General features: G+C 36.4%; 1 protein-coding gene across 6 annotated transcripts in view; it reads left to right on the forward strand.

Moving 5' to 3' along the window:
* The window catches only part of INTS6 (integrator complex subunit 6), a 120,472-nt gene that overhangs the window by 40,078 nt on the left and 56,738 nt on the right, over positions 1-23,656 (forward strand). For all 6 annotated transcript variants that reach the window (XR_004054651.1, XR_004054650.1, XM_030921981.1 and 3 more), the window contains one exon: positions 18,647-18,830. Coding sequence is in view for 4 of the 6 variants with exons in the window: in XM_030921981.1 (XP_030777841.1) it covers positions 18,647-18,830 (184 nt within the window). In the remaining 2 variants the exon portion in view is untranslated. The remainder of the gene's footprint in view (positions 1-18,646; positions 18,831-23,656) is intronic.

Genomic DNA, 23,656 nt, shown 5'->3' on the forward strand with positions numbered 1-23,656 from the left:
ATCTGCGTTCGTCAGGGCTGGTGCATAGGATTCTATTTTGACCCTTTTAAAAAAAAATCTTTTTTCTGATAGTATTTATCATAGCGTGTAATGAAGTAGTAGTGTGTGTGCTTATTTGCTTACTGTCTGACTGCCTTTATGCCCCACAATGACAAGGAAGGACTATCCTTTCTTTTTGATTACCATTATACCTCCAGTGCCTGCCACATAATAGTCACACAGTTGATGTTCAGACCCTGAATAAAATTTTGAAGCATTTATAAATATCACAAAAATTTGCATTTGATTATATACATAAATAATACTGCATTTATTTCATTGTTACCTACTGAGGGTTTCCTACTAGTTGATCTAGTTTCTTCCAAGTCAATAACTTTAATTACTCTGGAGAATTTTGCACACTTAATAGCATTAGTTCTTTATCAGTTTTTATTGAAAGAGTAAACGAATGAATTTGCTGGTGTTCCAGTCTGTTTGGATCAGGTTCTCAGCCACAATGTGGATATACTGGTATGTTATGAAATGTGTGCCAAGTAATTTATTGTTAACAAGAGTTTAAAATACTTCAGGTATCCCTTATAATGAAACCACTTTGGTGTTTCCATTTTGTTATGTTGCCTTAAGAGGGAGAGAGCTGCACATACAGATTATTCTCCCAAGAATTACCTGTAGTACTCCCATGGGAGAGAGAGAGCTCACCTATGCGCTTGTGAGCCTCAGCACCTCTGCGCATGCATCTTTTGTGTCCGCGTGGAAAGATTCAAAATGAGAATTCTCACCTGGATCTTTAGGGAAGTATTCTGAGAAAGGGGTCAACATGGTACAGTATAAGACACTAGATCCTAAGTCAAATGGCATTTGTATTCTAGAGCCTTTTCTTGTTTGGCTACGAAATACATGACACTCAAATTTTGCATATGCTTATTTTTGTTGTGTTATTGTCCCCTTTGTTGAGGTATAATTTATATCTAACAAAACATAGCAATTTCAAGTGTAAAACTTCATGAATTCTGACAAACGTAAGTCATGTATTTAATACTATAATAATAATATAAAATACATGTTACTCCAAAGAAATTTTCTCATGCCCCTTTGTAGTTCCTGTCAGCCTTGACAACTGACCCGCTTTCTGTTACTATAGTTTTATCTTCTCTAGAATTTGGAATTATACAGTGGACACAATTATACACTGTAAAAGACTATACCCTGTATAATATGTGGCTGACTTCTTTCACTTAGCGTAATGCTCTTGAGATTCGTTCTTGTTGCATATGTCAGTAGATTGTTTCTTTTTATTGCTGAGCCATATTCCATTGTATGGCTATGCAACAGGTTGCTTATCCATTCACCAGAGCAAACATTTGGGTTTTTTTGACCGTTACGAATAAGCTGCTGTGAACATTGGTATACAAGTCTTTTTATAGACCTGTGTTTTATTTCTCTTGGGTATATACTTACGAGCATAATTGGTGGGTCATATGATAAGTGTATATCTAGCTTTATAAGAAACTGCAAATTGTTTACTAAAGTGTGTGTACTATTTTGTATTCCCACCAGGAATGTATGAGAGGCCTAGTTACTCTACATCTTTCCAACACTTGAGTTTTTTCAGTTTTTAAAGTTTTATTATTTTTTTGGTTTTAGTTTGCATTTCCCAAGTGACTAAATATATTGAAAATCTTTTCATGTGTTTCTTTTCTTCCTTTTTTTTTTTTTTTTTTTTTTGAGACAGAGTCTCACTCTGCCACCCAGGCTGGAGTGCAATGGCGCAATCTCAGCTCACCGCAACCTCTGCCTCCCAGGTTCAAGTGATTCTCCTGTCTCAGCCTCCCTAGTAGCTGGGGTTACAGGTGCCCGCCACCATGCCCAGCTAATTTGTGTATTTTTAGTAGAGACAGGTTTCACCAAGTTGGCCAGGCTGGTCTTGAACTCCTGACCTCAGGTGATCCACCCTCCTCGATCCAAAGTGCTGGGATTACAGGCATGAGCCACTGCACCTGGCCCATGTGCTTGCTTATTTATTTATTTATGAGACAAAGTCTGACTCTGTCACCCAGGCTGGAGTGCAGTGGCACGATCTCGGCTCACTACAACCTCCACTTCCCAGGTTCAAGTGATTCTTGTGCCTCAGCCTCCCAAGTAGCTAGGATTACGGGCACCTGCCACCACACCCCTCTAATTTTTGTATTTTTAGTAGAGACAGGGTTTCACCATGTTGGCCAGGCTGGTCTCAAACTCCTGACCTCAGGTGATCCACCCACCTCAGCCTCCCAAAGTGCTAGGATTACCGGTGTGAGTCACGGTGCCCAGCCCCATGTGCTTATTTTCTATCTGTATCTCTTTGGTGAAGTGAACATCCTGACCTCTTGGCTGTTTTTTATTGGGTAGTCTGTCTTCTTGTTAATGAGTTACAAGAATTTTTTACATATTCTGGATAGGATACAAGTTCTTTATTAGATATATGGTTTTCAAATATTTTTTTCCCAGTCTCTAGCTGCCTTTTTATATTTTAGAGTGTCTTTTGAAGAGTAAAGTTTTAAATTTATTTTTTCCTTTTAGTTTGTGTTTTCTGTGTCTTATTTAAGAAATCTTTTCCTAGTCTAAGATACTAAGGATTTTCTCCTGTATTTTCTCCAAGGAGTTTTATAGTTTGTGCCCTTACTTTGAGGGTAATAGTTCATTTAGAATTTTCGGTGTATCATGGGAGGAAAGTGTTGAGGTTTATTTTTGACATATGGATAATTAATTGTATCAGCATTTTTATTGGAGAGATTATCCTTTCCTCATTGCTGAAGCATCTTGGTTGAGTCGATTGGCTATGTTTTTGTGTGGCTGTTTTTGGACTTTCTATTCTGCTTTGTTGATACCTGTGTCTTTGGTAATACAACATGGTCTCAACTACTGTGGTTTTATAACGAGTCTTGAAATCATTTAGTCAAGTCTCCAACTTTGTTTTTATCCAAATTGCCTTGTTTGTTCTAGGTCCTTTGAGTTTACATGTAAATTTAGAATCAGGCTTATTAGTTTTTATAAGAAAGCCTACTGCAATTTTGATTAGAATTACATTGAATCTATAAATCAGTTTGAGGGAAAATTGATACTTTTTACCTTATTGGCTATTCTGATCCATGAGTACGGCATGTTTTTCAGATTTAAGTGTTTGATTTTCTCAGCAATATTTGTAGTTTTCAGATGGGAGTTTATACATATGTTAGGTATCTTATATATTTTGATGTTATTATTATTATTATTATTTGAGACAAAGTCTCGCTCTTTTGCCCAAGCTGGAGTGCAGTGGCACGATCTCGGCCCACTGCAAACTCTGCCTCCCGGGTTCACGCCATTCTCCTGCCTCAGCCTCCCGAATAGCTGGGACTACAGGCGCCTGCCAGCATGCCCGGCTAATTTTTTTGTATTTTTAGTAGAGACGGGGTTTCACTATGTTAGCCGGGATGGTCTCGATCAACTGACCTTGTGATCCGCCCGTCTTGGCCTCCCAAAGTGCTGGGATTACAGGCATGAGCCCCTGCACTCGGCCTATTTTGATGTTATTATTAATTGGTCTTTTTACTTTCAACTTCTGATTATTTGTTGTTAGTACATAAACAGTTGGTTTTTTTTGCATCTTTACCTGGTATCCTGTGACCTTTCTAAATTTTCTTGTTATCTGGTAGCTTTTCTAGATTCCTTGAAGCTTTTTACATACAAAATCATCTTGACTGAATATAGACAGTTACACTTCTTCCTTTCCAAATCTGTCTGCCTTTTATTTCTTTTTCTTGCTTAAATTAAGTACTGGTAGAAGTAGTGAGAATGGACATTGTCGTGTTGTTCTTGAAATCCAGAAGCTTAACGTTAATTTGTTAACATTAACATTTAATTTTAAGGAGCACTAATTGTTCCTTAAAATTAAAAAAAAAATACTACCTATGATGAATTAGCATTGTAACAAATACAATACCAATGATAAATTACCTAACCTATGTCAGACAGCACAAATAAAGGCAGTTGACTTTGCCAAATTTCTGAGAAAACAGATAAAGCTATTAAAGCTATGAGATGGTATTATAACTGTTTCACTGACTGTGAAAAACTGTTACTGAGGAATCAAATATCTCTCCAAAACCAACATTTAAAAGGTAAGTGTTATATTGGCTGGTAGTTTGTAATTGAAATAAGAATATAAAGTATTCTAATAGAAAGTGCAAATGAAATACTCAGAGTCTTTAGTATACCTTGAAGTTACACTATTATTACTATTATTTGAGACGGATTCTCGCTCTGTCACCCAGGCTGAAGGGCAATGGTATGATCTTGCCTCACTACAACTTGGTGAAACCTCCTGGTGTCAAGCCTCGGCCTCCCGAGTAGCTGGGACTACAGGCATGTGCCACCATGCCTGGCTAATTTTTGTATTTTTAGTAGAGACAGGTTTTCACCATGTTGGCCAGGCTGGTCTTGAAACTCCAGACCTCAAGCTGTCTGCCCACCTCAGCCTCCCAAAGTGCTGTGATTATAGGCGTGAGCCACTGTGCCCGGTTGAAATTATACTTTTCAAACTAAAGGTGCTAAAAAGGTCAAGATCATTAAGCACACATTATAAAATATGACCCTGATGCTCTGCTTAACTTATAAGGGCCAAAAGGAATTTAATTAGTAGACTCAGTCTGCGGAAGGCTTAGACTGGAAACTCTGTGATACTCAAATGCTATGATATGATATGGAAGAAGAAAGGGATATGCCGCTGCCTAGATCATTTTATGCTATTGTTGGAAAAAATTTTTATGCACATTTAATGTTAAATTTGGGGAAGTAAAGAAATATATTAAATTGATGATATACCTTAGAATTTAAGTTATAGGTTATAGGTTTGTTGGAGGATTAAATAAGATGATAAAAGCAAGGTAACTCATTGAAACCTTGTCACATTATAAGCATTCAGTAAATGGTGAATTACCAATCTCTTAACTTGTGTGATTATGGGCAGTATTTGGTGTGGTCAAGAGATCTTTAAGTTTTTTTCTGTCTCCCTACTTCTTTGAGTTATCAAGAAAGAGATTATTATTTTTTGATACAACCTAGTTTCATAAATAGGGACATATATAACATATTACAGAAAGTTTCTGTTGATGTTTTTGTGCTTGAGGCATTAAGTGCTCTCAGTTACCTGGAAAAATAATGGCTCTGAAATGATTCAAAGCTTTTCCTTTATAATTTTTAAGATTCCTTGCCAATGTGCTTTAAATGAACCTTCTGACTTATTAATAAAACTCAGTGACGGGGCACAGTGGCTCTTGCCTGTAATCCCAGCACTTTGGGACACCAGGGAGGGTGGATCACCTGAGGTCAGGAGTTCAAGACCAGCCTGGCCAACATAGTGAAACCCTGTCTCTACTTAAAATACAAAAAGTTAGCTGGGCATGGTGGCAGGTGCCTGTAATCCCAGCTACTTGGGAGGCTGAGGCAGGAGAATCACTTGAACCCAAGAGGCAGAGGTTGCAGTGAGCCAAGATTGCACCACTGCACTCCAGCCTGGGCAACAAGAGCGAAACTCCATCTCAAAAAAACCCCACCTCAATAGGTTATTCTAGTCTAAATGTTTTATGGTAGAGTCGGAATAATCTGGGTTATTATTTAACAATTATATATAGCTACACTTTAGCATTGATAATGTTATTATACTTTCTTTTTTTCTTTTGAGACCGAGTCTCACTCTGTTGCCCAGGCTGGAGTGCAGTGGCACGATCTTGGCTCACTGCAACCTCTGCCTCCCGTGTTCGAGTGATTGTCCAGCGTCAGCCTCCCGAGTAGCTGGGATTACAGGCGTGTGCCACCATGCCCGGCTACTTTTTATATTTTTAGTATAGATGAGGTTTTGCTATGTTGGTCAGACTGGTCTCAAACGCCTGGCCTCAAGTCCCAAAGTGCTGGGATTTAGGCATGAACCACTGTGCCTGGCCACACCGTACAGAAACACTATTATGGTGTGTGTATGTATCTATTTGGAACTTAGTTTTGTAGCCTTTTTTTAAAATCATACTTTATTATAGTACCTTGTTATTTTGAACATGTTAATACTATAATAGTTGAGGTAGACAGAACATTAGGACATACCATATTCTGTATTTTTTCCTCTGTATTTGTCTTTGGTATCAGTCCCTGGATTTTTGCTTTTATGAGTCTGTTTCTTTCATTCCTATTATTTTTGTTATCAATCATCCTAGTGCTTTTTTAAATTATTGCATTTGCTTTCTAGCTTATCATGGCAGCTTTCAGTCTGTCCTGTATGTTGCAAAATTATTTTAAAGCATACCACTTCAGTGTATGAAGTGGTATACCACTCTACTGTTCAAAATGTTGCATTGCTTTCCATTGTCCACTAGATTGCTCATTGCCCTTCACAACTTAGCCAGTCACATTATTTATTCATCCATCCTTTTATTCATTCAGCCATATTTATTAGTTTCTTCTATGAACCAGACAGGATGCTAGGTTCTGAGGATAAAACGGTGAGCAAAAACAAAAAGGAGCCCTGCCCCATGGGTCTGGAGAAGGCAAACATTAATAAAAATACCACATAGATGAAAGTAAACTTTCAGTCATCATACATTCTACAAGAGGGAGGAATATGTGCTATGAGAGCTTATAATGAATTAGATATGGTCAAGGAGGTTATTGGAGGGCCAAGATCTGAAGAGAGTAGGATTTGTTACTCAAAAAATAGAAAAGAGGATTATACCAGACAGAGGGAATAGCATGTCCAAACGCTTTTTTTTTGTTTGTTTGTTTTTTTGTTAAGGGAGTATATTTTGAGAATGAAAAACTGAAAGAAGGCTAATGTGGCTTAGACACAGGGGTGTCCAATCTTTTGGCTTCCCTGGGGCACTTTGGAAGGAAGAACGATTGTCTTGGGCCACACATAAAATACACTAACACTAATGATAGCTGATAAGCTAAACACACACACACACACAATCTCATAATGTTTTAAGAAAGTTTACAAATTTGTATTGGGCTGCTTTCAAAGGCGTCCTGGGCTACGTGCAGCCTGTGGACCACGGGTTGGACATGCTTGGCTTAGAGCATAAAAGAAGAGGGATCGTAGTACAAGATGGAAAAGAAGGTTGGACTTGACCATACAAGGGGCTTCCAGGCCATACTGAGGAATATTATTAATATAAAAGCAATAAGAAGCCATCCAAGGGTTTTATTTAGAGATGGGGTGGAGGAGAGGGAGATAAAAGTGGTTGTTGGAGCATTGTTGTTTAGTCTTGACAATAGCTTGGTCAAGGAGGTTGGTGATGGTAGAAGAGTTTCAGTTTCAAGAGATATTTAGGAGGTTAAATCAGTTAAACCTGCTGACATTTAATACAGTTGGAGGTGTAAGAAACAGGGAGGAGATGGCGTCCTGCAAAATTGGATAAATAATGATGCCATTTTACTGAGTTAGGGAATATTGGAAGAGGACCATTTTGGGTAGAGGAAAATCTTAAGTTCAGTTTTGAACATGTTTAGTTTGACACACCCTTTGAGCCATTTGGGAGGGTGTGTCACAAGGCAGAATATTTGGTGCTCAAAAGAGAGAGAGAGCCTCAACATACACAGTTATTACTATTATTTGATTATTGATAGAAATTGAAGCTGACAGTAGTAGGGTTGACGGTTGAGACTATACATTGGGCAAGACCTAAGACTGATTCTTGAGGATTTGCAGCACTTACTAGTTAGGTATTGGAGGTTGTGTCTAGGTTAGGGGTGAGGATGGAAGGGAGGAGCAGCCAGAGGAGAGAAGGAAAACCATGAAAATATTTCAGCATGAAAGCCAAAGGAAGATTCCTTTCAAAAGGCTGGGAAGTAGTTTTGAGTGCTGCTTGGAAGCCAGATTTGAAAATGTCCAATAGATTTAATGACTCAAGGAGAGATCTGCTGCTGTGTAACAAACCATCCCAAAACTCAGTGACTTAAAACAACAGTTTATTATTTCTTAAGAATTTGTTAGCTGGTTACATAAGCCCCAGACTTATCTAGTACTGGAACATACAAGATGGTCTTAATTATATGTCTGGGGCTTTGGTGCTGCCTGTTTTCTGGGGGACCTTGCTTCTCATCCATGTGGCTTCTGTCTCCATCATTTAGTAGCATAATTCAAGCCTTTAAACATGGTAGCCAGCTTCCATGGAAGTGGAAATAAAGCTGCTAGGCCTAGTAAGACTTAGACTCTGAATACCTTTGAGTACGTCGGAGTACTATGCCATCTACCAGAGTAACCAAGCCAAAACAAGACAAAACCCATTGATAAGTCTAGTGTGAGAGTTGTTTGTGAAAAAAAAAAAAAAAATTAACAGTAGGGAAATCCAATAATTGATAGGCTAAGTATAACTCCAAAAGACAGATACATTGAGTGAGAGGACTGGGGAATGAAGAAAATTTCCTAATTATTCCTCTGCATTTTCTTTAAGTTTGACCTCACCTGGGCTACTAATTTCCTGAACACTTCCTCTTTCTTTCCTCATGTACTCCTTCTCCCTGGACGTTATTTCTCTATCTCTCTAAATTAAAATCCAACACGTCCTTAGAGGATTAAAGTCTTTCTTAAAAATCTTTCTCTCCTCCTTTGCACTTTATTCGCCGCCAGTTCTGAAGTTTAATTTAGTTTTCAACCCAGTATTTATTATTATTATTTCTTGTCTCCTATGTGTTTGATCATGATATTCACTCTTCACTGCTCCCTAACTTGCATGAAGTTCTCAGTAAACTTATTATTCTTCACACTTGCTCAGGTGCTACTTCCTCTGAGAAGTCTTCCCTGGTTTATCCCCTAATCATTTATTCTTTTGTACTTTATGCATATTTTTATTGTTGTACATATCATAACACATAATTGTTTACTTACATGTCTTGGAAGTAGAAAATTACAATGTCTAATGTGTTGCCTTTCATTAAATAACTCCTGAGTTATAGCTTGATTTCTGATCCCCATTCTTACTTTTTTTTAAAAGGCCCCACATGTTAACAATAAAATGTATGTATTTATGATGACCTAATTATTTATTTGATACTGTGCTGAGTTCATTGGTACTAGGTCACTGCAGTAAACTATAAAGAAAAGTTATGATTTGGTATATGAAGTAAAAAATTACAAGAAATAATATATGGTCAAATTTTTTATATCTCTTCATAAAGCCAGAATGAATATATGAGGTTATGTTTTCAGTGGAAGTATGTACATATGTAAATTCTCAGTATGCATCTTATATATTGAGCTGGATGGAGTGTTTGTTATGGTGCGAGCTTATGGAATATGTTTTTCCACCTTGCTCAAGGTGTCAGGTAGGCTTTGCAGCTCGTGTGTTTGTATTCTCTATGTATGGGCACATACAAAGGCCATAGAGATGAACTGGTTACACACACGGAAAGAATAAGACTCCAGCTCTTGGAGATAAGACTGGTTCTGTGACTTAGGACTTACATTAGCATAGAAGCTTGGTATCTATGTGTGTATGTGTATGTGTGTTGGGGTGGAGGGAGCACAGGTTTTTTTTGTTTTTGTTTTTTGTTTAGTTTTTGCTTGTTTGTTTTGAGATGGAGTCTCCCTATGTCATTCAGGCAGGAGTGCAGTGGTGCTGTTATGACTCACTGCAACCTCAACCTCCTGGGCTCAAGCTGTCCTCCTGCTGCAGCCTCCCAAGTAGCTGGGACTACAGGTGTGCATCACCACACCTGGGTTGTCCATGTGTGTGTGTGCATGTGTGTGTATTTGTAGAGATAGGGTCTCACTATGTTGCCCAGGCTGGTCTTGAACTCCTGCCCTCATGCAGTCCTCCACGCCTCAGCCTCCCAAAGTGCTAGGATGACAGGTGTGAACCACCATATTTGGCCAGGAGCACAATTTTTATTGGTAGGACACTGAGAGGTGCTTGTGATCTGATTATAACTCCAGCTTTGCATCTCTTTTACTTTGACTGCATGAGTGGGACCTCATTTATTATTTCATGTGAGAAATGCTGTGGGGGAAACAAAAGTATCAGATCCTTCTCCTTTTCCTTTTCCAAACTGGTGGGATAGGCTGCGAAGTAAATAGGTCATTAAAACTTAAGTGGGAAGCGTGATTATGAGAGTACATATCATTTGAATTACTTTGGTAATAGAACCAGTTGGCAGAACTTCCAAGTTCAAGAAAGGGGAAATCTTTTTCTTTTCTTTTCTTTTTTTTTTTGAGATGGAGTTTCATTCTGTCCTTCAGGCTGGAGTGCAGTGGTGCGATCTGGGCTCACTGCAACCTCCACCTCCCAGGTTCAAGCGATTCTCCTGCCTCAGCCTCCCGAGTAGCTGGGTCTACAGGCACGTGCCACCACGCCCGGATAATTTTTTGTATTTTTAGTAGAGATGGGGTTTCACTGTGTTAGCCAGGATGGTCTCGATCTGCTGATCTCGTCATCCGTGACCTTGGGCTCCCAAAGTGCTGGGATTACAGGTGTAATCCCAGCTAAGGGGAAATCTTGTGCCCAGCTAAGGGGAAATCTTGTGTTGGTACAGATTAGTCCTGACTCATGGTGGGCTCAGGTTTGATCCTCATCCAGCCAATTAGGTTGTATGCTAGGAGACATCTGTTTAGATTACTGAATTGAAGATGTTTTAAAAATAAACTTCTTTTATCTTTTTTTTACTGTTTGTTGGTTTCTATTTTTTACGTTCTACAGTTTAAAAAATAAGTAATAATGTATGAGAATTTTGGTTATCTGAGGTTTTATAATCGCTTTTCTTACAGTGAGCTAGCTAAAATGTAATCTCAAATCTTGTTTATTGGGCATAATTTATCTACATTAAGTCCTGAAATCGTGCTATGTTTATGGTCAGTGCTCCATGAATAAATAATTAAAATTTAAGTTGCGCTTTAGTGTAATTTTAGCAAAGTCACAAATAATTAGGGTCTGTACCGTAATCAAATATAAAACAATCAAAAAGGAAATTGCACTTTTGTAAGTACATAAAATTTGAGCATACCTGGTGATAACTGTCACCTGCCTAATCTGCCATTTGTTTTTCAGACCAATGGAGAAGTAGGTTTTATTCCTTTTCTTTTGGTAAGAAGTTGAGGAAGGACTCAAAGGTGAAGGGGCAGTAAGGTCTCCAAGGGAAACTAGGAAAAATAGGACAGTCTTCCCAAATTTAAATTGAAGTTGCATTTCCTTTTCTGTTGGCTACCAAGATGTTGACATAAGATATTTGAGTTGGCAATATTACTAAAATTAATCATTTAAAATAACAATATGGAAAACCTCACTTGTATTCAAGCAAAAAATAAACTGAATATAAACAATAATTTTCTCTGCTTATTAGTCCATTAGACTGAAACTTTGCCCAGTATAATTTTATAAGATTCTAATAAAGGCTCACAATATCATGGTTATGGGAAAATTACTATATTATTGAATCACACATGGTTTATTCAGTTCTTAAAATTACAGCCCTCCCTCCCTAGATGTTCTAGAGTTGATGATGTAGCATGGGTTACTTGAGTGTATTCTCCAAACAGATGTCTCCTAACGTACAATCTTATATTACAGTTCATCTCTGAAAAGGGGATAATGTATCTACCCCATTTGCTTGTTGTAAATATTGTATGTAAAGCTCATGGCATGGTGCTTGGCACATAATAAGTGTTCAGAATATGCTAGCTATTGTTTATTGTTATTGCCCGTGTTTTAAGAAATGGAAGGGAAACGCAAGAGGGAGAAAAATACATTACCACTCCTTTGTATCAAGAGTAACTAGGGAAAAAGCATAGGACTATGCATTATAAAAATAACCTACAGTGTTTATAAGATGTATTAATTAGGGACTTAAAATCACTAGATTGATACAGAAATTAATTTAAATTTTTTTCTAAAAGTAGTTATATTTAAGATTTTTTTCATTGAATATAATTAGTTTTTTATATTAATAATTCAACATTTGATTTTTTTTTAAATGCAGATTGTATTTCCACTCCTGGTTAGGCAGTATAATAACAGTGTTTAAGAGCACAGTGTTTAAGAGCCAGACTTACTTGGGTTTGAATTCTGTCTCCTCACCACTTACTGTGTACCTTCTGACAAGTCCTGAAGCTCTCTGTTTGTCGTTTGTAAATGAGGATTATAATAGTGCCTATCTCATATGTTTGTTTTGTGGGTTAAATGGGTTACTATATATAAAGGGCTTAGAATAACTTGTGGCATCTAATAGTAAACACTATAAAGTATTATTGTTATTAATAGCTAGGTTTTTTAAAGCATCATTAGTTCAGACACTTCCATTTGAATACTCCTACTAGAGTTTCTTGGGATTAAGTCTCAGAAAACAGCTCTTATGAAACTCTTAATCCCATTCAGTGTTCAGAAATAAAAATCCTATTAAATATCTTGTTAGCTAGTACTGTGATTCTCAGTTTTCTTCTTTCTGTGTGTTGGCTTATCTTTAAATACAGCTCTGAAACAGATTCCTTCAGGAACATGATCCTTCTGTTTAGAACTCTTAAAGTACTGGGTGTATTTTATTATTTATCTTTAAATCCTCAGAGCCTAAACATGCCTAATATTTGGTAGGTACATAAAAAATGATGAGTGAATGCATGTATAGTTTTCAGGAAGTAGTCTACCTTCTTGCAATGTATTTTAATGGCTGATCAAGAATAACTCTTTGTTAGGGATCCTTACAAATGTCTGAGCTTTGGAGTTAGTAATTACTGTATTTTATCTTTCTCTTGTTGAGTTGAGGCATATAGGAAGTTTTCTTGTCTTTGGATTTGTGTAAAGTAATGACATTTTGTAAAAGACGTATAGATAACTACTACTGACTTTTGACAATTATCTTCATATTAATATGTTTCAGTACTTTGGATAAGAATAAGGAATATAAAAGTTTCTGCCATATTTGCCTTATTCTTTTTTGTTTTGGATTTTAAAAAATTTAATAAATGAAACAGAACATTGCAGATTGATAGTGTGTAGTCTCCCTTGTTGCCCTACTCAGTGTCACTTTCCTCCCTCTTTTCCTTCCCGTAATCAACAATTGCGAATTTGATTTATAGTCATTTAGTCCACGTTTTCTTATTTTTACTACACATATGTAAAACTATTCTAAACATTACTTTTAACAATGTGTAGAGATGCTATTCTGTGCACCATTTTGCACTTTTTTTCCTTCCATGTAATACTGTTTTTGACACAGAAATAGACTACCACGTGTACGGTCACCCGATATAAGAAAGAGGTAACATTCTTGTGCAGCATAGAAGGGATGGCCATATCAATTGGATATCCATTTGGGGAAAAAATGTGTCTTTGCCCCTATTTTGGACCATACTCCAAACTCAATTTCAGATGTATTTCAGGTTTGAAGTGGGAAAATAATAAGCTTTTAGAAGAAAACATGGGAGAGCGTCTTCATTATCTGTGAGGAGACAAAAAGCACTAACTGTGAAAGGAAAAAATAAGATAAATTCCATTTATCAAAAGATACCACTAAAATAATGGAAGAGGTAACAGAATAGAAGATACTTGCAATACTGTAATGTATCCAATAAAGCAGTGGTCCCCAACCTTTTTGGCACCAGGGACTGGTTTCCTGGAAGTCAGTTCTTCCATGGACATAGGTAGGTATGGTTTTGGAATGAAACTGTTCCACCTCAGATTATCAGGCTCTAGATTCTCATATAAGGAGCGCACAACCTAGATTCCTTGCATGTGCAGTTCACAATAGGGTTCATGCTCCTATGAGAATCGGTAATGCCACTGCTGATCTGACAGGAGGTGGAGCTCAGGCGGTAATGCTTGCTTGCCCACGGCTCACCTCCTGCTGTGCGGCCCCATTCCTCCCATTCCTAACAGGCCACAGACTTGGGGATCCCTGCAATAAAAGACATCTGGAATAGATTAACAATCCTCCAAATCAATAAGAGAAAGCTATACAACCCAATTAAAAATAATAAGCAGAAGACTTTAATAGTCACTTCACAAAAGAGCACGTTGGAATAACCAATAAGCATATGGAAAGGTATTCCACTTCCATAAACATCAGGAAAATTAAATCCCCACTACACTCACACACACACACATACCCCAAAATGGCTAACATGAAAAAGACAGCTTAAACTAAGTATTGATGAAGGAGACACAGAGCAACTGGTTCTGTCATACATTGCTAGTAGGAGTATAAATTGGTATAACCACTTTGGAAAACTGGCAGTATCTGATGAAAGTAAACATATTCATATCCAGCAATTCCACAACTAGGTATATACTCAACAGAAATGCATACATATATTTTCCACAAAGACATGTACTATAATTTCATAGTTACACTATTCATAATATACCCAAACAATTTAAAAGGATAGTTATGGAGTTTGAGACCAGCCTTCTCTACAAAATATTAAAAATTGAGCTGAGTGTGGTGGCACGTGCTGTAGTCCTACCTACTTGGGAGGCTGAGGCAGGAAGATCTCTTGAGTCTAGGAGTTCGAGGGTGCTGTGAACTATGACCATGTGACTGCATTCCAGCCTGGGTGATAGAACAAGAACTTGTCTCTGAAAAATAAAAATAAATAAATTATGGTACACAGATAAACAATTTGGCAATAGGAATGAACGATCTACCATTCTGTGTAGCAGTATAGGTGATTCTTACCTTTACAATGATGAAAGAAGCCATAAACCAAAGAGACAATACTCCATTTTCATAATCAGGCAAAACAACTCAGTTGGAGAGAAGCATAAGTTAGTAAAGTTACCTTTCTTGATACAAATTTTAGTTACACAAAGGCATTCAACTTGTGAAAATTTGTTAAGCTGTGCTTTCTGGATAAATGTTCTTATATGTATGTATGCTACATTACCCAAAAAACATTGTTTTGAGATCTATCCATGTTGGATGTTAGGAGTTCTAGCGTATTCATTTCAAATGTGTGTGAACAGACTGCAGCTTATTTATTGATTCCCTTATTGGATTTCTAAATTGTTTCTCGTTTTCCTCTGTTTCAAATAATGCTGTAGTCAATTGCTTTTTTTTTTTTTTTTTTTTTTTAAACATCTTATACAAATATATAAGAGTTCTTCTAGGAGGTGGCATTGTTGGGTTTTAGGGTATGCTCATGTTTAGCTTTATCAGATACTATCAAATTGTTCTCCAAACAGTAATATAATTATAGGCTCACCAGAAGTGTTGGAGAGTTCCTATTGCTTTATATTCTTGTCATCACTTGGTATTGTCAAACTTAAAAAATTTTTGCTAATCTTATTGGGTGTGAAATGGTATCTCATCAATATTTTAATTCGTGTTATCTGTTAACTAGTGTATTTGATCATCTTTCTACATGTTTATAGGTCATATGGATTTACTTTTAGGTATCCTTATCTATTGCCCATTTTTTGCTTTTGGGAATTGTATATTTTTATTGCATATTTTTCTAGTGACTAACTTTATATTTTTCTTCATTTATGTGCAATTTTCCTTGATTCTTAAAGTCCATATATTCAGGAAGGACCTCCCCACCCCCTTTGATTTTTAAGACATTACTGGAATTTCACCTGTAAACTTTAAACCTGGAGTAAGTCAATCCTCCTGAGAGTTTTCCTTCAGATTTTAATCTTTTTCCTATTTCTGTTTGCCTGCCATTACTCTTTATTTTATTAATTCATTTAAACTACAGTGGATTTTCCCGCTTTTTTCTTTTTGAGAGGTTGGTGGTGATTGGGGGAGGGAGAAATGAGAAGCAATAGAAAAATAAAAATTTGCCTAAAGTTTATAAAATTGATACAGCTATGTGTAAAATGCTTAGAATATGCTTGTGACGCTTGCTGGTTTTTTAAAGTATATTTGAAATTCAGTCTAGATTCAGCATTGTACAGCCAAAGGCAATTTATTTCATTTTATATTGTCTGTGTTGCAGATGCTCATCATTACATGGTTAGTGTGTGTGTGTGTGTGTATGTGTGTGTGTGTGGTCCACGCAGTCCCTGTTTTCCCCCAGATTCTCAAGACAGTTCCATGTATCCATTATTCTGCAAAGCAACTGCATTAACAGTTGAAACTTCACCTAGTACCACTGGTGCTTTGACATTTCTGTGATATTAGAGAGAAAATGACCAAGCACTTGGTAGCTGTGTTTCCCAAATACTTTAAAGGTGGTTGGTTGGTCTGGGGTAATAGGAGATGATGTAAATAGTGCTTGCTTATTTATCTTCTGTCAGGATGTGGTAATAGCAGTAAGGGCCTGGAGTTCCTGAGCTGTTTACAACTGTCACAGAGTCTGTGAGGCTAGGAAACCTTCTTCGAGAATATCCTGGCCCAGATTTCTTCAGCATTCCTTCTCTGTTGCTTCTGCCTTCTGCCTTACGTGCCAGAGAAAGCGCTCATGACTTTTGTCCAGAGTCACAAAATCTTGGCTGATCTTGATGAAGGAGTCTTGCAGCATATTCTCATGGCATGAATCTTTTGAAGAGAGGTGCCAGTAAAACATAGCTTCACTAGGAAAACTCTTCCTAGAATAGAATTGGATTTCTTTTTTTAATGGTTTGATGTAAGTCAATGAAGAAACTTGAGTCTATTTTAGTGTAGAATGACTTCAACCCCCATCAAGTTTGGAAGTCTTCTCTATGTGAGATTTAGAAAGGCTGTACACAATATAATTAGGTCTTGCTTGTGAAGAAATTAGTATAAAAAATGACAATTTAGAAGTGATCATTTTAAAGCATTTTCTGTATGAAAATATACTCCAGTATTTGTAGAAAAAAAGTCCTAAACTGAGTTTTGACTTTATTTTTTAAAAATCTGTAAGTGGTAAGGATTTTTGTTTTCCTAAGCACCATATACTTAAGTACCATTATCACACTTAAAAGATTGTTAGCAATTCCAGTAATGTAATTTTGAAATTTCCTGATTGTCTCAAAAATCTTTGCTTTTGCCTCTTTTATAACAGTTTTAACTCCTCAGATTCCCTTCCCTTGCTTTTTTATGCCACTAATTTATTGGAGAAACCAGGTCATTTGTCCTGTATAATGTTGCACATTCTGGATTTGACTGATTGCTCCCTTGTGCTGGTGTTTAACTTGATCCTATATCCCCACTATTCCCTGCAAACTGGTAGAACTGAAGGCTTGATTCCATTCGGGTTGAATCTTTTCTTTCTTCCTCTTTTTGAGTAAGAATCCTTTATAGTTGATGTTGTGGTATTGCATCATTATCATGAGAAACATAGTGTCTGGTCATCCTCATTGAGTGATGCTGAGATGAATATGTGGATTCTGTTTGTACACTGTTACTCTGTTGGTATAGAAGGGCCCGTTATAGTCATTTAAAACTTTATAAGATGCTTAAGAATCTCAGAAAAGATTCTAACTTAGCAAGTCTAAGGGAAGAAACATCTATTATTAATAAAACATGCAACATACAAAACCCCCCAAACCTCTCTACATTTACTCAGATGTGGTAAGAATCACTACATTTAAAATGTAATTAGAGTGACAAAATTTACTCTTCTACAAATGCTTTAAGATTGTTTATCTTGTATAAAGTGAAGCATATTTTAAAATGTTAAGAGCTGTGAAGATGTTTGAGATTGCTGTGGTGTAATAAAAAGTACTAACTCTGGACACAGGAGGCCAAATCATGTTTTTGAGGTCTATTTTTTTTAAATATTTAGAAAATAATAAGACTGGACACGGTGGCTCACGCCTGTAATCCCAGCACTTTTTTTTTTTTTTTTTTTTTTTTTTTTTTTTTTGAGACGGAGTCTTGCTCTGTCGCCCGGGCTGGAGTGCAGTGGCCGGATCTCAGCTCACTGCAAGCTCCGCCTCCCGGGTTTATGCCATTCTCCTGCCTCAGCCTCCGGAGTAGCTGGGACTACAGGCGCCCGCCACCTCGTCCGGCTATTTTTTTGTATTTTTAGTAGAGACGGGGTTTCACCGTGTTAGCCAGGATGGTCTCGATCTCCTGACCTCGTGATCCGCCTGTCTCGGCCTCCCAAAGTGCTGGGATTACAGGCTTGAGCCACCGCGCCCGGCCAATCCCAGCACTTTGAGAGGCCGAGGTGTAGGTCACCTGAGATCAGGAGTTTGAGACCAGCCTGGCCAACATGGCAAAACTCTGTCTCTACTACAAATACAAAAACTAGCTGGGCGAGGTGGTGCGTACGTGCAATCCCAGCTACTCGGGAGGCTGAGGCAGGAGAATCGCTTGAACCCGGGAGGCAGAGATTGCAGTGAGCCAAGATCGTGCCTCTGCACTCCAGCCTGGGAAATAGAGTGAGACTCCACCTAAAAAAAAAAAAAGAAAGAAAAAAAAGAAAAAAGAAAAGAATAATAATATATCTATCACAGGGTTGTTTTAATGAATAATTGGAATGATTTATTTGGAGGCAATTCAGCACCCAGTAATTAACTGACTCTAAATCTGAAATTCATTCCAACAATACAGATATTTTTCATTCTATAGAAAATTAACAGTATCATGTGCTGTTTTAGCTATGTCTGAATAAGCTTTTATATTTGAGCTTGTTTTTCAAATGATAGGAGAGTTGATGAAGTTTTAACATAAGTGTAGTTAAAGTAGGCTTTTTGAAAAAATAGCCTGTGGAATTCTTATTACTGTTTTTTCCCCCTACTTTCAGCTTCATTTACCTCTTAATTCTCCTTTGCCTGGAAGTGAATTGACCAAGGAACCTTTTCGTTGGGATCAGAGACTCTTTGCATTAGTGCTGCGGTTGCCTGGCACCATGTCAGTAGAATCAGAACAGTTGACAGGTGTGCCTTTAGATGACTCTGCAATCACACCAATGTGTGAAGTGACAGGTGGTAAGTTTTTTTGCTGGCAGTAATTCGGTAACTTAAAGCAGATTTTATCTGAATGTTTTAAAAGTGTACAAAAACAAACATCCATGTTTGTTTTTATTTAACAAGTTAATATTAGGAATTAATAGGCATATATGGTTTTAACAGTACATTTATTGATAATGGTCTATGATCTTCATTTTAATAGAATGTGGTTACTATTGGATATGACAAGGAATGGTAATATTTTTTCTACTTGTATAGAAAATGCTAGTATTTGAAGCTGTTAAACTAATTTTCTTATCTAGAAAGATTGCCAATGATTTAGAAGTACCATAGCATTATTTTTTGCAAAAAATGTTTTGAGAATCATCTCTGTATATTTGATGGGATATGCTTGGTTAAGTGCAATTTTTCCCAGAGGCAAAGAGATTGATAGATTAAAGGAAACAGATAGTGAGGTCTTATCCAGCTTCTGTTTCACTTATACATCAGATTAGATAGGTACTATGCTAAGTGAACAGCAAGGGAAATTGTGAAATACGTGTGTAATCAACTCAGAACTCATTTAATGTAGAATTGGCTGACAGGTGGATTAATTTCATATAGGTATGTATTGCGTGCCTACTGTGTACTAAGTGTTGTTCCGTGCTTTTGGCTTTCAGTAGTCAGTAAGACAGACATGGCATTTTTGCTTTCATGGAGCATTTCAGTTCTCACCTGAAAATTTTATTAAAGTAATTTTAATATCAAATTCTGTATTTGATATTAAAACGTGCAAGTCTAGCATTCCACTGTTTTGCTTACAATAAGGGCCTGTGACATAGTCTGCAGACACAGTTGGTGCACTAATGAGATTCATCATAGCCAGCTACATAAGAGAAAATATAAGTTCTAATTAATATTTTAGGTGCATTTTTTCTAAAATTCTATGGGTTTTGGAAATCTGCAAAATTCACAGACAAAAAGGGATTAACCTTACACAGGTGTGTGAAATAGATAAGTTAGAAAACTGTTATTCATGTCATTAAATGCTTTCATTTTATAGAAATGCTTTTTGTGAACTTTTGTAATGCCTTCACAATTTAATTAACAAAGGGCAAAAAGGGCATATATGTAATTTTTTTTAAGGGACAACCTGTCATCTAAATTTGAAAATTAACTAACAGTTCTCTTTACATAGATAATATTTTTTGGTGACAGTTGTATTTTTTTCTGTGGCAGGGTGCACATTTATATTCATGAAATTTCAGTTTCCAGCTTTGAACTGGCACCCTTGTTAAAAATTCTGATTAAAAAAAAATTTTTTTTTAACTGGGGATTTTACTTAACAGATTCTGAAAGGCTTGGAGGCTATAACATTCTCACATTGGAAATTCCTTACTGTGAATTACTTAATTTGAACTTAGAATTACGATGAACTTTTGGGACTTAAATGTACTATAACTTTGTCACTAGGATCAGGAATATTCAGTGTGAAGTGAAGTGAGTGGTATAATCAAAGAGTCTGAAAAGAACCATGAGACATCATGTAGCAGTTATATCCTTGCCTTTAGGCAGTAATATATTAAAGCTACTTTGCTTATTCTTTCAAAGGAACATCTCTAGAGGAGAAGTTCCAAAGTCATCCTTGGTGATGTCTTTCAATGATGCAGAAATCTTAGACAAGAAATTAGGAAGTCTTCTCTAAATATACATTCTAAATCCTTCCTGATGTGATAGTTTATTTGCCCCTTTTCATGCTCTTACTAGCAATAAGGTAAGCCGCTCAAATGTCACTCACCTTTTCATATCTCTGAATAATGTGTTTTCTTTCTTTTTTAAAGGATGTTCACTAAAGAATGTTTTGGGGAACACCAGAAAGTAGCAAGAACAAAAAAGATAATACCCACTGGTATTGCACTATCTAAATATGTAGTCACTGCTAACAATTCCTGTGCATTTTTAAAACTTGAGGTTGGCTGGGTGCGGTGGCTCACGCCTGTAATCCCAACACTTTGGGAGGCCAACGCAGGCGGATTAGCTGAGGTCAGGAGTTTGAGACCAGCCTGGCCAACATGGTGAAACCCCATCTCTAGTAAAATACAAAAATTAGCTGGGCATGGTGGCTCATGCCTGTAATCCCAGCTTTTTGGGTGGCTGAGGCAGGAGAATTGCTCGAGCCTGGGAGGTGGAAGTTGCAGTGAGTCGAGATCGTACCACTGCACTCCAGCCTGGCTGACAGAGCCAGACTCTGTCTCAAAAAAAAAAAAAAATTTTTTTTAAGTGGTTGTTCATGTGTATATTTGTGTACATTTATTTTTCCCATTATAGAGTAATTCACGTTCACTAAGGAAATATGGGAAAAAATTCACCTGTATTGCCAAAATAATAATATATTTCTTTCTATGTATTTTTTTAATTACATAATTATAGTCATTGTAAGCATTTTTCTTTTGATACCAGGTAAAGGTAACTCTATGCCAAATAACTGTTACTAGGTATTCGGAGTACAGCAGGAACAATAGAAAGCTTACATCTTTGTACTGAGTGACAGATAATAATCATGTAAAATAAATGATATTTTGTAGTAGTACTACCTACTAGTATTGTAGTACATAGTAGGGTGCTACCTACTTTGAAGACAGAACAGAGTAAGGGAATAGGGACTAACTTGAGGCAGAGAAGGAATATTCTAAGGTTTTTTCTGAGGAGGTAACATTTGAGCAGAGACCTGAATAATGGAGTTAATTACACATATGTCTAGGCGAGGGAAATGGCAAGGAAAGGGGCATGCTCTCTGTATTTTTGGAAGCGACAGGAAGGCTGGCATGGCTGGAGCTTACATAGGGAGGAATAGAATAGTAGCTAGGTTTAGAGAGGTAGGCAGGGGCCAAATATTGAATGGCTCTTTAGGCTACAATAAATGTTTTTTTGTTTTCCAAGTATGATGGGAAGCCTTTTGAAGGCTTTTTATAGGCAGTGACATCTGATTCCTATTTCTGAAATATCACTTCACCTGTTAGATGAGAATATAGAGTGGCAAGAATGAAAGCAGGAAGACTAGTAGTAGTACTGTGTTCTAGCTTTGGAGGTGGTGAGAGGTGGCCTAACGTAAAAGAGAACCAAAGATGAGGACAATCAGGGAAGAAGCAATCAAGGATGGTTCCCAGATGATTCAGTTGGTCTGAACCACTAGAGATGGATGGCTGTGCCAAGGACTGAGATGGTACACTAGGGAGAAGCAGGTTTGGGGGAGGTGCAAGGACGATAATAAATTTTAAAATGTGTAATAGACTTGTTGAATATATCAAGAATTTTTTAAGTATTTTATAAAAATTATTTATAGATATTTCTAGATTAAATACATTTAATTTTCTTAGCCTCTGTAAGGACTATTGACCAACTTAGAAATATTCATTTGCTTCTTCTCTATTTGACAAAGATGCTAATACTACCTTTAGACTCACTATATTTAGTTTGACTTTTTTGTGGACTCCACATAACCCAAAGTGAGACAGCTTCTTGACTTGAAGGTGTGTGCTAATATAACTTTTTTCACAAATACAAGTAGCGATCCCAGAAACTTTATGCGTTAGCACAAAGTGTCGTATATTCCAAAGAGTAAGTTTTGACATAGACAATAAGTAGCATGAGGAACATTACGTAGGATATAGGCTCACTTTGTAAAGAAAGCAAAATTTGCTATTTCTCTTTAACTTTTAAAGTAATTAATAGATTTTAATTTGCCAAATGACTCATTTTATTCTTTTTCTCCAATTTTTGTAAAATGTACTGATTAGTAATTTTATTTCATGTTAAGATTGATTTGCTTATGTTTTCTTAATAACTGATGACACAACTTAGGAGAGCAGAGATAATTGTCATAGTTTATATACTTTTGCTTTTTAATGACATCTTAGGAATATGTTTAAAATTCATGAAATAAGATACTCAGCCTTTATGTAAACTTCTAATATTTTGCATGTAAAGATGGTTAACCTTTTTATGGATTGCTTTTTGTATGTACTTAAATTGACTTAGAAAAAAGATTTAAATTTACCAATTCTTTCAAATAACTATGACTTCATATAAATGCTCTATTTTAAGTACAATTTCAAATTAACAGAGGATTTCCAGGGGACAAAGGATATCCAGAATAGTTTCTGATACCCTGTAAGGATTTAAATTGTAGCTGTATCACTGTGCTAACTTGGAAAAGTTAGTTAACCTTTCTGTGCTTTAGTTTTCTTATTTGTAAAATGGGGAAAATAACCCATACAATTGTTGCTAGGATTAAAGAAATTAATATCATAAAATGATTGGAACAGTGCCAGGCACATAGATATCAGTAATTGGTAGATATTTGTTAAGGTTACAATCATTATTTTATACAGTTAAGTTGTCATATGATACTTATTTTTTCTAAGTAAAGCTGACTTTGACGATTTGAATCACCATTGTCTATAATGTTCTCTTTTCTGAGTAGCCTTTAACAAATCACCTTAAATGTAAGTTGACATGAGTAATTTGATGTGTCAAATGTAATGATGTAGCTTGTGTTCTGAAATAATTGGTTGAATGTGTAAAAGAGTAGGGCTTCATATTGAGCTTATTACAAATAATAGTGCAAAATATTTGGCCAAAGATTGAGTTTTAGCTGTCAAGGTTTTTAGATTTTTAGTGTTGGTCTGAATCAGAACTGTATAACAGAAATCTGATTCAAGTTTCATATGTTATTAAAAATTTCATACTAGCCATTTTAAAAATTAAAAATACATGAAATTAATTGTAATAATATATTTTACTTAAATCAATATATCCATAATATTACTTCAGTATGCGATTGATATTTTAAAATTACTGAGATT

Source organism: Rhinopithecus roxellana, chromosome 18 (genome assembly GCF_007565055.1).
Source record: "Rhinopithecus roxellana isolate Shanxi Qingling chromosome 18, ASM756505v1, whole genome shotgun sequence".
In the NCBI taxonomy this organism is placed as follows: domain Eukaryota; kingdom Metazoa; phylum Chordata; class Mammalia; order Primates; family Cercopithecidae; genus Rhinopithecus; species Rhinopithecus roxellana.